General features: G+C 36.9%; 1 protein-coding gene across 7 annotated transcripts in view; it reads left to right on the top strand.

Moving 5' to 3' along the window:
* MYO6 (myosin VI) overlaps positions 1-13,568 on the top strand; it is a 146,609-nt gene extending 133,041 nt beyond the window's left edge. For 5 of the 7 annotated variants that reach the window (XM_047763661.1, XM_047763653.1, XM_047763644.1 and 2 more), the window contains 5 exons: positions 2,401-2,504; positions 3,687-3,818; positions 6,963-6,989; positions 10,602-10,820; positions 11,744-13,568. In XM_047763661.1, coding sequence (XP_047619617.1) covers positions 2,401-2,504; positions 3,687-3,818; positions 6,963-6,989; positions 10,602-10,820; positions 11,744-11,943 — 682 coding nt within the window. In that variant the 3' untranslated portion in view covers positions 11,944-13,568. The remainder of the gene's footprint in view (positions 1-2,400; positions 2,505-3,686; positions 3,819-6,962; positions 6,990-10,601; positions 10,821-11,743) is intronic. The other 2 variants (XM_047763637.1, XM_047763668.1) reach the window with 1 other exon arrangement.
* Positions 13,569-13,770: the final 202 nt, after the last annotated feature.

Here is a 13,770-nt window from a genome sequence, read left to right as displayed (position 1 = left end):
TGGAACAGATATCAACCATGAAAATGCAGGAAGGATTAAATGGCCATATTATTCTTCAGCCAGGCTTATGTGTGACTAAATATCATCAAGTCTGATTTTTAAGTATGTAGGTGCAGTATGCTATTTTTTATTCTCTAAAAGGAAAGCATACATAGGCCTCATCAAGAGGCACAAGTGTCTTATTTATTTCATTTTTAAGCTTAACGAAAGAATACTTTATTTCAGGAAGATACACCATTTTTATTTACTTATTTTAAATTTTTATTTTTAAAAAAATTATAATTAATTTATAGTGTTGTGTCAGTTTCTGCTGTACAACATAGTGACTCAGTCATACGTATATATATGTACTTTTTCTCATCCTATCTTCCATCATGCTCTCTCCCAGGAGACTGGATAGAATTCCCTGTGCTGTACAGTAGGACCTCATCGCTTATCCTTTCTAAATGTAATAGTTTGCCTCTACTAACCCCATCGTTTTAAAAAAAACATCAGTTTCATTAAGTGTTTGTGTCTTGATCATTTGCCAAGGTTGCCATTGTCTTTCAAAATGTAAAATGATGAGACATATGAGCTCATTTTCAGACCCTACACTGTGATCATCCCTCACAAGCAGTGAACCACAAAGATGAAATGCTTTGTGTGATACGTGAGAAGCAATACTTGAGTTCTTAAGTAATTAGTTCTTTTAATATCGTGTCATCTTCCTTTCATGTCTAGAAATATGATGTATTTAAAGTCTTCCTTTGAGCTTAAAAGTTCACTTGCAGCTTATTCTGAGCATCTGTGCCATCTTTTGCTGAAAAATAAGGGTCTTCATTACATAAAAGACAATTTTCTTGTACTTTTGGAGTAATTATTTTAGATTATGTATAGGGAAACAAATACCAAGCTCTCAGTAGTACTGCTATGAAAAATTATCCCATTTAATTTTTAAATTATTTTAAAATATTTTAAATATATGTATTTTATTTTTTTATTTCTATTTTGCTTTTATTTAAATTATTTTTAATTTCTAAATTATTTTTAAAATTTTTAAATATTTTAAATATATGTATTTTACTTTTTCTTTCTTTCCTTTTTCCCCACTCAAACATCCCTACTACCCAGGGCAAGATAAAACCCTAGTGCCCTTTGAAATCCCTGTTATCTGTCCCACGACCTACAACCCTTCCCTTTCATTTACTAGTTGTGTTATTACTCACTGCTTACAAGGGTGTGGTTTTATCTGCTTTTTGTAGAACTTTGTCAAGTATTCTTTAACAGAGAAACTCAAAAGTCACAGGCATTTCCAGGCTCTGGCAGCTGTTTTAGCTTGTCTCTAAAGACTTATGCAGAGGGTGGCAGTTGGACCACTCTGCCCTTATAAACACCTTATAAACACCCACATGCCCTAGGGCATCTGAGCCAGTAAGGATGCTGGGGTTGGCCATCTGCAGCTTCCAGTAGTTGTAAACAACTCTCCATGTGCTTCTAATGTTCTTAAAAAAAAAAAAAAAAAAGGGAGGCAGGGGAGTTCCCGTCATGGCACAGCAGAGACAAATCTGACTAGAAACCATGAGGTTGCGGGTTTGATACCTGGCCTTGCTCAGTGGATTAAGGATGGGGCATTGCCGCAAGCTGTGGTGTAGGTCATAGATGTGCCTTGGATCTGGCGTTGCTGTGGCTGTGGTGTAGGCTGGCAGCTATAGCTCCTATTAGACCCCTAGCCTGGGAACCTCCTTATGCCGAGGGTGAGCCCTAAAAAGACAAAAGACCCAAAAAAAGAATGTCGAGGAGTTCCCATCATGGCTCAGTGGTTAACGAATCTGACTAGGAACCATGAGATTGTGGGTTCGATCCCTGCCCTTGCTCAGTGGGTTGAGGATCTGGCGTTGCTGTGAGCTGTGGTGTGGGCCACAGACATGGCTCAGATCCTGTGTTGCTGTGCCTCTGGTGTAGGCCGGCAGCAGCTACAGCTCCGATTGGACCTCTAGGCTGGGAACCTTTATGTGCCATGGGAGCAGCCCTAGAAAAGACAAGAAAAAAAAAAAAAAGTCGATTTCTGTTTTTGACTTTGAGGAACATATATAAATGTATTTCTTAACTTTTGATGTTCTTGTATCCATGAGTTAGGACATTTCAGCTGAGGTCTGGGGAAGGCCAGGTTACTAGAATTCTGAAATCAGACGTTCTGCTAAAATGGCTCTGGAATGATGCACTGGAAAAATTTTAATCTACCTGGGCATCATATAATAAATACACAGTTCTTAACCTTGTCTGTCAAAGATACAAAAATTATTATATATATTTTCCAGTAGTTATTTCCAGTTCTCAAACTATGTTCACTTTCTTGCCTGTTGAGTCAACATTTCATTCGTGTTTCTGGCTTAAATATGCAAATATATGTAATAATTACAGAGGCCCTGCTGTACAAGCCACCAAAGCGGCTGCTGGTACCAAGAAATATGATCTTAGTAAATGGAAATATGCAGAACTACGGGATACCATCAATACTTCTTGTGGTAAGTTTATGGGGAGGATAAAAAAATGGGAAGGCTCCAGGGACTTCCCGTTGTTGGCGCAGGGGAAATGAACCGGACTAGTATCCATGAGGATGTGGGTTCAATCCCTGGCCTCTCTCAGTGGGTTGGGGATCTGGCATTGCCGTGAGCTATGCTATAGGTCACAGATGTGTGGCACAGATCCCAAGTTACTATAGCTGTGGTGTAGGCCAGCCACTGTAGCTCCGATTTGACCCCTAGCCTGGGAACTTCAACATGCCACAGGTATGGCCCTTTAAAAAAAAAAAAAAAAAAAGGGAAGTTTCCATAGTTGACAGGTAGTAATAAAGTTAATGCCCACATTGGGATGGGAATTTTTTTTCATATAAATTAGTTTAAGCCATTCTCTTTTACTCTTGTCTTGAAATGAAGACCTAGTTCACAAATCTAAAAGAAAGTCATACTTACCAAGGTGAATTCATTTTGTCTACCTCTTGCCTGGGTAAGAGAGGAAAAGCCATAGAGAACTGGTGTTTTGGGCTCTATGCCTGCCTAGTTCCTATTTCTTAGACCCCTTTGGTCCATGAAAGGCAATGAAGTCCTTCCTCTTTAAAGCTATTTTTCCTCCAACAGAACAAAGTAAAATTCTGTATCCAAAGGATGCCTCATAGTTGTGTTCTCATGTTAGTCATGGTGTTTGAATTCAGGACACTGTAACTCAGACCTCAGGTGTCATAATCGGGCAGATGCTACATTGTCTTCTTTCCCTCTTCACTGAGTTTATCTGCATAATTACAGATTTAAAAGATGTGTTGCATCTAAATCTAGCTTGTACTGGAGCACATTGACTTCCTGTTTTGTTGTCATGGTCTGAGACCTTGGGCAAGTGACCTAGTCTCTGATTCTTCATCTAAGAAAGACATATAAGAAAGACATATTTAGTCCAGGATTCTTGTGGGGAGCAAATGATATAAGATTCTAATAATGTGTAAGAAAATGCTTTGTTAAGTATAAAAGATAATATTACCATAAAGTGCTTATCTTTATCCATAATTAGTTTTCTTTTGATTTTGTACTAATTTAAATTAACTTTAAAGTGAAAACTATTTTAAAAATAAATGTGTATGCCACAGAATAATTATGCCTTACAACTAAATTAGCCTGCTAATTCCTTGTTTTTGCCTCTCTCCATGTAATTGATAGATATTGAGCTCCTGGCAGCTTGCAGAGAAGAATTTCATAGGAGACTAAAAGTGTATCATGCTTGGAAATCCAAGAACAAGAAGAGAAATACTGAAACAGAGCAACGTGCTCCAAAGTCTGTTACTGATTATGGTAAAAACAAATCTGTACTTTTGAATATTCCAAAGTGTATATATATATAATTACATGAAACTATATATAAGACATTTAGGTAAAATTGTCCAATATAAATTTTCTCTTACTGTAAAATCCTGGGTCCACTAAACCTAACAGATGGCTTATCTTTTAAGGCATTATTTCTTTTAGATGTATTGTTAAAGTCATATCTATTTAACAGTATTGAATTTACTTAAGATAAATTCTGGAGGCAAGAATAACATTGTCTATACTGAGGAAGTTGTGTGATAATGTCATAAATACATATTCTTTCCACATACACAGATACACATATATGTAAATATTACATATGGAAATGTAAAGATGATTGTGAAAAAGAATATTTACTGAAGATATTATTTATTCATAGCATAATGCTTTTATTTCATAATGCTGTGAAAATATAAGAGTGAGAAAAAGTACCTTGGGCTAGACCAGAGTTTTGCCTAGACTAGGATTTGATTTTTTTTTTTTTTGACTGAGATCCTAAAATGAATTTTGTTACTTTGTTATACAAAAGGCAAATTATATATCTGGAATTATAAAACAGAACAGGATAGACATAACCTAGTGGGAAAAAAAAAGGCATAACCTAGTAAACGCAATTATTAGCTTTAACATTAACTGAGAATACTTGTGACATATGAGTTGCAATTTCAGTCTTAGAAGCAATAGTTGGAATTTCATTTATTTAAGTTGCAACTTGCTATTGATTAATGTCAAGGTGACAGCATATTTAATACATTTTTTTTCTTTTTTTTACCAAAGAGGTATATTCCCCAAACTTGATAGTATAGTTTAGTGATGGGTGACCCAAGTTGATTTAGAAAATGAACTCATGGTTATATCTTGCCTCCCTCACCTCCTTCCTAGCAAACAAAGCAGTGTTTGATGAAAGTCAATTAAGTGGTGAAATGTTAGTGTTTGTAAATAGTTGCGGAGATTAGAGTGAGGGAGAGAAGGCTTCTCATCTGTAGGAGATGTTAGAGATGTTAGTGTTAGTGACTGTCACAGGGTGAGCTCGGCCAGAATAGAACGCTCCTCTGGAAACACAGTAAGGTTGCCTGGAACTAAGAAATGGCAAATGGGAGGCCCTCAAAACGTTGATCCATCTTGTGACCACTACTCTGTTTTCCAGTTTAAAAATTTGTCTCTGGGCCTCGAAGAGGACAAAATGATTCCGTTACCCTGTCTGAACCAAGTTTCTAACCACAGTCTTGAAAAAAATGGAAAAGGGGCTGTTCTTTTTAGCTATAATCTTCAGCTATAAGGCTCTAGTCATGACCTTTGACTGATTGGCTTTCATTATTTTCTATTTCAGAATTTATACATCTGAATGATTGCACAGAAAGAAATGACTTGTATTCAACACACATGTTTTTAGTGAATATATATAAATATTTCTTGTATTTTTGTATCAGACCAGACTAAGATACTTTAGTATCTTACTCATCCAGCTTTGCCCCCAAAGCAACAAAGAACATGTGGCTTACCTAACTGGTGCTTATTACCATTTCCATGCATAATGTACTCTTTGGGAGAACAACAGAGTAGATTAAGAAATTTTCCAAGAGTCCCGTCCAGGTATATGAACAATTAGGAATTGTATATGGGAGTTCCTGTCGTAGTGCAGCAGAAACCAATCTGCCTAGGAACCACGAGGTTGAGGGTTTGATCCCTGGCCTTGCTCAGTGGGTTGAGGATCCGGTGTTGCCGTGAGCTGTGGTGCAGTCTGCCAATGCAGCTCGGATCTGGCATTGCTGTGGCTATGGTGTAGGCTGGCAGTTGTAGCTCTGATTGGACCTCTAGCCTGGGAACCTCCATATGCTGAGGGAGCGGCCCAAGAAATCGAAAAAAATTAAAAAATAAAAAATAAAATGGACCTTCTTGCTCAGAAAAGTACTTTATTTTTCTCTCATGTAAAATTCATTCTGACACAGGAGTAGTTAAAAGGAAAGGAGAGGACACCAAGGTGCCTCATAGCTCATTTGAGAAAATTCTATACTTTAGGTGGTTTCCTAATGTTGCAGCTGTTTGACCTTTAAAAGGAATGGCTCTGTAGTTTAATATTTAGGATTAGTATTCATTAATTTGAGATATAAAATGATGACAACTTATGTTTAGCAAAAATATAATGTACTATTATTGCATTTAAGAGTAATCCATTGACAAGTCATGGCAAATTCTTAGAATTAGGAGTTGGGAGGCTCAGCCCCTTTTTCTGTGTGCTCTACTGGGTGAGCTCGCTCTCACCACATTTACCCTAGAAAGAGGTTTTCAGAAATAATTTGGGGGGCAGTAGAAAATTATCCAGTGAAGGTTTATAATATTTAGTTGCTTAAAACAGTGACTTTAGAGAATATAGTTTTATTTCACAGTTCCTAAAGTTAAAAATGTCATGAGTTTAAGATTTAAGATAATGTTAGGCAATGAAAACATATTGAGTATGTGTAAATGTGGCAATACTTTGTCTCCAAAACACATATTTTTTGATGAATTTATAAATGATTCTTTTTTTCTCTATAGAATTCTTATAGTGCCTTAAAGCTACTATAATGTATAGTATTAAGTTATTGTTTCAGATTTTTGTTTGGCTGTCACTGTGTTCAAAAAAATTTTTGGGAGTTCCCGTCATGGCGCAGTGGTTAACGAATCCGACTAGGAACCATGAGGTTGCGGGTTCGGTTTCTGCCCTTGCTCAGTGGGTTAACGATCCGGCGTTGCCGTGAGCTGTGGTGTAGGTTGCAGACACGGCTTGGATCCTGTGTTGCTGTGGCTCTGGCGTAGGCCGGCGGCTACAGCTCTGATTAGACCCCTAGCCTGGGAATCTCCATATGCCGCGGGAGTGGCCCAAAGAAATAGCAAAAAAAAAAAAATTTTTGGTCCTCTTTGTACATCTATTAAGCAGAATTTCCTGAAAATGTAATCAAAATAGCTTTTAAAAAAAAATTGGAAAGGAGCATTTACTTGTAGGTAATCCTGGGATTATTTGGCTCTGGCTAGGATATTTATTTGTAGTCATCACCTCCATTGATGGGAAGGCAATATAATTTAGAAGAATGCTCAGTCAACAGTTTTGGCATTTTTATCTTTTCTTCAATATCAAATATTTGTTCACAGATTTTGCACCATTTTTGAACAATTCACGTAAGTCAATGGTAACTCATGAGCTAACTGGAAGATGGGCTAAAAATACTTTATAAAGTACTAACTTCTATTAAACATTGTTTTGCTACAATTTTAAGGGGAGTTATAGTCCATTAATGTTGGTGGATCCGTACTAAGATATTTCATTTGAGATGATGCTTTTATTTGGATCATTCCAAAATATATATGTAGAGCAAAATTTAATTTATTATTATCAAATAATTTCCTTTTAAAAAAACTAGCTTTTAAACTGAGTATATACACAATTCTTATTGTAGCAAAACTATATCTCAATAATTAGCTGATCTTTTAGAATAAATAACTTTAGGTGGTGGTTTCATATACTCTTATGGTATAAAGCATTTCTGTCCAGAGAGATTTGAGTTTTATATGATAATGTGTACAAGCTTAATAGAATACCTCTTAATAGGAAGGGGAGATTATTCTTTTCTTTTCTTTTTTTTTTTTTTTTTTGTCTTTCTAGGGCCACACCCACAGCATATGGAGGTTCCTAGGCTAGGGGTCAAATTAGAGCTGTAGCCGCTAGGCTACACCACAGACACAGCAGCACTGGATCCTAACCCACTGAACGAGGCCAGGGATCGAACCTGTGTCCTCCTGGATGCTAGTCAGATTTGTTTCCACTGAACCACGACAGGAACTCCTCTTTTCCTTTTATAGCTGCCCATGGTGCAGTTTTTTATTTTATTTATTTTTAATGGCCTCACCTATGGCATATGGAAGTTCCCCTTATGTCTTCATTCACATTAGACTACAAAATCCCTCAGAAAAGGGATTTTGTAGTCTTCCTCATCTATGTGTCCTAAGAATCTACCATTCATAGGTACATCATAGCTCCCAACACCGCTTGACATTCACTCATGGAGGAACTTAGACTGATGTGTGATGGGAAACAGTACAAGGCACTGTCAGAGTGACCGCAGGTTTAGGAAGAGTTCCAATTAGAAGAAATAGCCTTGGCCACTGAGGCTTGGCCCATGTGTTTTACTGCCCATGTCAGTGTTCTGGAGGCTTCATTCGTGGCAAGTGATTCTGAATCCAGTTGATATCATAATTGCACAGCCCATTGCAGTTTGAACAATAATCCACAATCCTCTGACTTGTTTATTTCTTTTTAGGGCTGTACCTGAAGCAAATGGAAGTTCCTGGGCCAGGTGGGGAATCAGAGCTGCAGCTGTCAGCCTACACCATAGCCACAGCAACACTGGTTCCAAGCCACATCTGTGGCCTACTCCACAGTTTGCAGCAATATCGGATCCTTAATCCAATGAGGGAGGCCAGGGATCTAACCTGCATCTGCATAGACACTGTGTTAGGTTCTTAATCCACTGAGCCACATTGGGTACTCCTATTTTTTGATAGTTTAAAAGCTTTGAGTCATCTTTGTGTACAGTAGATTTCTTATAAGTCATTTGAGCAGTAATGATTTGAATATAATGCCATATTTATCTGCCAACTCATTGAACATGCTTTTTTTTTTTTTTTTTTTTTAAGTGCTTATAATGGAGTTCCTTTTGTTGCTCAGTGGTTAATGAACCTGACTAGGATCCATGAGGATATGGGTTTGATCTCTGACCTCACTCAGTGGGTTAAGGATCCAGCATTGCTATAAGCTGTGGCGTAGGTTGATTTGACTCCTAGCCTGGGAACCTCCATAATGCTGTGGGTGTGCCCCCAAATAGCAAAAAACAAACAAAGTGCTTATAATGATTTACAGGGCTACACTTGAAACTTATTCATACTTTTAAAATAACACAATTGGATTTGAAAGAAATGATTGTTTAGAAATTAGTTTCAGGAGTTCCTTTCATGGCCCAGTGGTTATGAGGATGTGTGTTTGATCCCTAGCTTTGCTCAGTGGTTTAAGGATCTGGCATTGCCGTGAGCTGTGGTGTAGGTCTCAGGCACAGCTTGGATCCTGCATTGCTGTGGATGTGGTGTAGGCCAGAAGCTATAGCTCCAATTAGAAGCCTAGCCTGGGAACTTCCATATGCTGCACGTACGGCCCTAAAAAGCAAAAAAAAAAAAAAAAAAATCCAATTGAATATTTTTATTTTAAAAGAATAAAAGTAGATTAGTCTTACTGGTGGCCCATTAGTATTGCAGTGTTTCTGGTCAAGGAACATTGAGCTCTAATTCACTACTTAACACAGAGGGAAGGGTTTGTTTGTTTTATAAAATGTCTTAGTTTTGAGTTAGTATACTCTCTGAAGAGTAGATAGTTTTTAAAACTTGAAATCAATACAATAAACTGTAAGTTGTTTTGAGGAAACAGGAACAAGAGAATAAATAAACTCATCTCTGTTAATGTGCTAAAGGTTACGGCTTTTTAAGTCACTAACAAATCTGGGCCTTTTCCTTTCCTTCATAGGCATATACATCTTTGCTAACTGCTTTTTGCTCTCTCTTGTTTGCATGGAAATAAATTCAGCTATTGGTAAATTTAAACCTTTTGCTATTGGTGTAAAAAATAAGGAGTAATTTCATCCTTTCAGTACTTGGAAAATCTTAAAAGGCATGTGACTGTCCTTGACTTATGCATATTATATAATTTTTCATTGACATACTTAGCTTTTCAGTGAGATTCTTAATTGAGATGCAGTCAATGATTAAAGTTGTGAGCATAGAGCCCATATTAAACAGATTTACCAAAATGATACTCCTAAAAATATAGTCATTGTGCCAGAGAACTGTTTATTTTCAAAAACAAACAAAAAACAACAAAAAAAAAACTTTTCATTGTTTAGTAATGAAAATTGAGCAAGGGAAAAAAGATTGCTAGGAACCCAAAGTATTAGCAGAAAAGTAAGCATTTTTCTTTTCTATTAGCAAGGAGAACCAAATATTATACACTTTCCACTTATCTTCAATGGATTTTTTTTCCAGAAGTCTGATTTCAGAGTAAGTGAATCTCTGAGTGAAAGTTCATGCTTACTGTTAGGGTTTTGATGTCATAAAGTTATCTGTTAGTAAAATGTTTGTGTTATCTTGGCCATTTTAAACCCCAAAATCAGTTGGCAAAGGAGAAAGCTTTTAGGTCTTTTTAAGGAAATTGTGATTCAGTTGACAAATACCTATAATCCTGGAGAGTTGTGAAATTACTGTCTAGTTGTTCCATCATGAATCATCCTGTAAAAGTTATTCTGCAGCCTTCACTTGAACTCCTTGGAGGAAAACTATAAGTTGAGCAAACAACACTAGTTTGCTCTCCTGCCATGTAAGATCATTTTAGTGTAGGTACAATCATTTGTGAGAATCTGCTGGGAGCTGGTAGTTGTTATTGCTGCTGCTGCTGCTGCTGCTGCTGCTGCTGCTGCTGGTGTGGGTGTATGTGTGTATGTGCGTGTATATGTGTGTATGTGTGCATATATATGTGTGTGTTTGCAGTGCCAAGATACATCTTCAGGGAAAAAAAATTCTAAGAAATCGCACTTAGAATTATATTCATTTATAGGCAATTCATATTTACATTTTGCTTTAAATTGACTATTAGGAACCCCTCTTCTTCCTTTTTTAAAAACAAGTGGTGCACTTTAGGATTAAAGGCTGCTTTCGTTATCCTGGTGTGACTGTCCTTATTCCCTGTGACAGCTCAGCAGAACCCAGCAGTGCAGCTCCCTGCCAGGCAGCAGGAGATCGAAATGAACCGGCAGCAGCGTTTCTTCCGCATTCCATTCATCCGCCCTGCGGACCAGTACAAAGACCCTCAGAATAAGAAGAAAGGCTGGTGGTATGCCCATTTTGATGGACCGTGGATCGCCCGGCAAATGGAACTTCACCCTGACAAACCACCCATCCTCCTTGTGGCTGGTGTGTATGATTCACATGCAATCAAAAATAATTATAAAGCATAAAAGGACTACGTGCCCTCAGAGTGAAACAGTGTAATATACCATGATGTAACCTTTCCTTAAACTTCAGGGTCAGGAATAGGCATGGAGTTTTGCAGTTAAGTCATCTCTGTTGAGGATCACTTATTTGTGGTGTGAGGTTGCTTGGGTTAATTATGTCCTTGTAGAGCACATAGAAACTTATCTGTGTCTTAAGAACCTTTTCTTTGGTGTTTAATTGTATCATTTGCTTTCTAATGGTTAAATGTAGCCTTTTTATTAACCTGGTAACTGGTTTGATCAACTGCACTGCTAATACATTTTGAAAGGGTACTTGCTCAAGGACAGATTTATTTCTGGCCAATTTATTAAGCAGATTTCAATCTTGAAGGAAATAAAGTTTTTTTTAAAAAAATATTTTAAAGTATAGTTGATTTACAATGTGCCAATTTTTGCTGTATAGCTGAGTGGCTCAGTTTTATATATATAGTCTTATATTCTTTTCCATCATGTTCTGTCCCAAAAGACTGGACATAGTTCCCTATGCTATATAGTAGGCCCTCATTGTTATCCATTCTAAATGTAGTAGTTTGCATCTACTAACCACAAACTCCCTGTCCATCCCACTCCCTCCTCCCTCCCTCTTGGTAACCACTAGTCTCTTCTCTGTGAGTCTGTTTCTGTTTTATGAATAGGTTCATTTGTGCCTTACTTTAGATTCCACATGTAAATGATATAATAATGGCATTTGTCTTTTTCTGACTTCACTTAGTGTAATAATCTCTGAAATAAAGTTTTAAAAGTTCTCAAATCTCTGCAAATTGATAGACATGTCAGGAGTAAAGTTTACAGTAAATGGTCTGGAAGGAGGTGTGGTAATTCTCTGACATCTCGTGTTTGCAGGTAAGGATGACATGGAGATGTGTGAGCTGAATCTTGAAGAGACAGGCCTGACTCGAAAGCGTGGTGCAGAGATTTTGCCAAGACAGTTCGAAGAAATTTGGGAACGCTGTGGAGGCATCCAGTATCTTCAGAATGCAATTGAGAGCAGACAGGCTAGGCCCACATATGCCACGGCCATGCTGCAGAACCTGTTAAAGTAGAAGTTGCACTAACCTTGCAGCTGGGAGCCCTTGCCATGGTACTGGGTAGGGAGTGTGCCCCAGACATTGACCCATTCCAGGATCCAGTTAGAGTTATGTAAACAAAGTGAACAGATTTTATTAATCATGGCTTTTTGTTAATTTAAAGTTAATTACAGTAGTGAATTGGGGACCTGAAAATTAGTTTCTTGTATCCAGCTATAACTGTTGAACCTCTCATGATTCTAATACTTGTTACACTTGGGCAGATTCTGAACCATTTCTCATTCTTTGCCAACAGACTACCTTAAATCTGTCATCACTGTTCTTGAGGAAAAGAAGTTTTTTAAAAAATGCAGATTTCTTGCTTTTTAAGAATGACACAATACCATATAACTGGAATAAAGAAAACTTAGTTTCAGTTTTCCTACAAAACTAAGGCACTTAAAATGATAAAGCACTGATGTTTTGATCTGAAAGCTGTGAACTTTCTTTATTCATTTTTTCAGAAATTAATGACATTTCCATCAAAGGTAGAAATTTTTATTTTCCACACTCTTTTGCAGTATTTTATTTGAGTAAAGCAATTTACCTGAAATTCTAGAATTCTGGAAGAACCTAAATGTATTTGATGCTATCTGTGACAAAGAAGGTACATAGTATCCTGCAGAGATGCGTTTTGGTTTTCTGTCACATTGTATTGCTATAAGAATATGTTTCATGGACAAATAAAGGAAATTCAGATCATTTAAATGCTTACAAGTTTGAGATAACTTTGGTTTCATTTAGAAAAGGAAATAGGTTTTAGGTGGCACTGTGGCTTAACTGGACTGAATTCAAATATTCTTTCAATTTCATCTCAGTTGCAATTTTGTATCAGAATCTTGTCCAAGTTGTTTCATGTGATTTGAGCTAGTTTTCTGCTTCAAAACATCTTTGGTTCTAAAAAATTCCTGTTGTCTTTTTTTTTTTGGCCTTTGAGATTTTGGTAATTGTAGAGCTCTTTTATAAGCTTTGTAATTCAAATCCCTACACTTAGGAATTGCTTGTTTCATGTAACTGATAATTTAAAAAAATTGTTTTGTTGGTGTGCTGTTAGTTTTGCTCAAATGTCAGCAGTTTCAAGCCTAATATTTATGACTTTCATATTAGAAATTTGGAAACAAAAATACATCAAGGAGTTATGTTGACATAATTCTAAGGAGTCTTGTTTGTATTTTAGAATAAAATTAGAAAATAAAATTATTCTCTGTACTTTTTTCCCCCATGATTGTTAAGGACTCTAACCTTAGAAATGAATTTCCAGTGATTTTTTTTTTTTTCCCCCCCTAGGAAGAGTACTTAGTTAGGAAAGTACTTCCCAGCTGATTGGATTAGTGCTTGTGAGTCAGACATTGTTTTCAGACCTGCTTCTCTCATGATATGTCTTAGTATAGAAATATTTATTTATTATGATACTGAGCAGATGATTGTCTTCTGTTAAAAGAATTAAATGGTCCTGTCTGTGCTATTGAGAATGTGAACATGATTACCGTTTGAAGACTGTATTACCACATGGACTTGCCTATGCTTGGTCATTTGGGCCCTGTGATTTGGTGACAAAAGGTCTGGTTACTGAAAATAAATGACCCTTCTCCCTCTTCTCATCACTTGCCTTGAACTGGTTTTTATTCGGATAGGATAGTGAATGATAAGCTTTTTTTCTTAACTGGTAACAAGTAGAGTCTTTGAAAAAAATTTAGGAACCAGATCAATGTCAAATGAGTTGTCCCTTTAGTACTGTTTTCAGAACCAGTTTTCTTTCTTCTTGTGTGTGTGTGTGTGTGTATGTGTGTCTTTTCTAGGGCC

Source organism: Phacochoerus africanus, chromosome 2 (assembly GCF_016906955.1).
Source record: "Phacochoerus africanus isolate WHEZ1 chromosome 2, ROS_Pafr_v1, whole genome shotgun sequence".
NCBI classification, from domain to species: domain Eukaryota; kingdom Metazoa; phylum Chordata; class Mammalia; order Artiodactyla; family Suidae; genus Phacochoerus; species Phacochoerus africanus.
This window is presented reverse-complemented; position numbering and strand designations above follow the sequence as displayed.